At 44.2% G+C, this 1928-nt stretch overlaps 1 protein-coding gene across 2 annotated transcripts in view; it reads right to left on the bottom strand.

Moving 5' to 3' along the window:
* The window catches only part of p4ha1b (prolyl 4-hydroxylase, alpha polypeptide I b), a 16506-nt gene extending 15361 nt beyond the window's left edge, over window positions 1-1145 (bottom strand). The window contains exon 1 of one of the 2 annotated variants that reach the window (XM_040139219.1): window positions 789-1145. In XM_040139219.1, coding sequence (XP_039995153.1) covers window positions 789-802 — 14 coding nt within the window. In that variant the 5' untranslated portion in view covers window positions 803-1145. The remainder of the gene's footprint in view (window positions 1-788) is intronic. The other variant, XM_040139217.1, reaches the window with a different exon arrangement.
* Window positions 1146-1928: the final 783 nt, after the last annotated feature.

Genomic DNA, 1928 nt, shown 5'->3' with positions numbered 1-1928 from the left:
AGGATGTGAATGGAAGAGGACTGCCACGTCCTCGCCCCTCCCCGACCGGGGAAACTCATGTGAGGACTGCACACTGCTCTATGGAGTCTGACTGAAATACTTTACCTGCAATAACCCGTCAGTAATCCCTGCGAACTGACTCACGGCAGGGAGGCTTTTCGTTTCTGGAAGGCGGCTAGTGTTGCTTGCTCGTTTACTCCCAAACTAGTTTTTTGAGGGAGCCTGCAAATATATTCCATATATTAGCTTTTATCCCCTCACTGCAGTGTTTAATATGGTAGACCGTATGACTGTTGATGTACAAAATGCTGGCTATTAACAAATGGGTCCGTCTATGCTGTTAAATGAATGCATCCAACACAGTTAGAGCCGGGTGAAGGCAGCAGCATCCCACGTTGCATTGCACTGGAATACCATAACATTAACGCTAGTTTCGTGGGCAAAACCCAGACTTCCTTTACTTTTCTCGCTATTTTCGCCTTGCTCTAACTGAATGTTGCTCATCTTAATTCGTCTTTATCAGGTCAAGCCTATCGTATCGTTTGCCGCAGCCGAGAACCATCGCAAATACCAAAGTTTAATCGGAGTTTAGCTAGTTTTCAGCTAGCTAGCTCACCCAACCTTAATATTAATGGAGGCAAAATAGAAGTCGGTAGTGTTTAGCGGTCGCTGCTGTAAACAGAAAATTCCGTGGAAAAAGTGCAGTCCATAACTGTACGGTTGACACGATAACTACCCGAAAGCTGCGAGCTTTTGTCATCGTATCTGCTTCGGGAGTCGATACTTACCCAAACGAGCGCATCCTGCGAGTTAGCGGAGATGTGTCCCCCGGTCGTTTTGGTCCTCCTGAGGTCCCAGCTCAAACGGACTCGGTTGAGTTAACGGCGAGGGGATGAACGCGGGGTGAGAGAGGTGGTTCGTCCTATCTGTGATGTTTCGTTGCACTGTTGGCCATCTGCCGGTTAGGGCTGGATCTCTGCGGGGCTGAGTCTGAAAGCTACGTGCAGATTCTCACGTGAATAGAGACTCCCGGTACTAGATTTTAGGGGCCGCAGTTTGTAAATTGCATGGGGAGGTGTCCATAGTTGTCTTGACCCGTGGAGGGGCGCAGCCACGGATGCGCATTGATGCGAAAAGAAAGAAAGAAAGAAAGAAAGAAGTGTGTGTGCGTGTGTACCACATATCGCCACAATTGTGCCACGTGTTGAAAAACTGTAACTCAAAACTCAAGAGGTGCTTTTTTTCTTTTTCTCTGAATTAAATACCACTATACATTTTCATTGACAAGGCATGTGTAACTCAAAGTCAATAGCACCGTTCAAACTGGTGGTTTGTGAGGTTTGCAGTTTAAAAAAAAAAAAAAAAAAATTAAATAATCGTCCCTCTACAGTCTTTTCTCTTCCCATTTCTCCCACATTCCAGAAAATTCCTTCCTCCTAACCAGAAAGTGTGACTGGAGGGAGGGAATTCCTGCTGCATGCAGAGTTCAGCAGGGTGGAGCCAAATGCGTGTGTGTCTGTGTGTGTGTGTGTGTGTGTGTGTGTGTGTGAGAGAGAGAGAGAGTAGCTAGCTATTAAACTGACTGGAATATTTCCAGATGTACATATCTCAACCAGCTAAAACTCCTATGTAAACACTACAGAATGTATATACCTGTTAAACACTGGGTATTTGCAAAACCTACTGTTGAACAGACTGCGTGACTCGGTATCAGAATATCATCGGGTCATGGAATAAAACTTGAAAAAAAAAGAAACCTTTCTAACGTAAAACGTAATTAATACACGTTATTAATGTATATTTTCTATCAACTATCGCCAAGCAAAATGTCAGAACAGGGATTATATTATACTGAATCATACAGAGGTCACAAAATTAAACATCTGTATGATTACTGTTATTGAGGCATTGCGCAAGGAACACTGTGT

This window comes from Xiphias gladius, chromosome 11 (genome assembly GCF_016859285.1).
Source record: "Xiphias gladius isolate SHS-SW01 ecotype Sanya breed wild chromosome 11, ASM1685928v1, whole genome shotgun sequence".
Taxonomy (NCBI): domain Eukaryota; kingdom Metazoa; phylum Chordata; class Actinopteri; order Istiophoriformes; family Xiphiidae; genus Xiphias; species Xiphias gladius.
The sequence above is the reverse complement of the archived record's forward strand: the minus strand, read 5'-3'. Positions and strand labels throughout refer to the sequence as shown.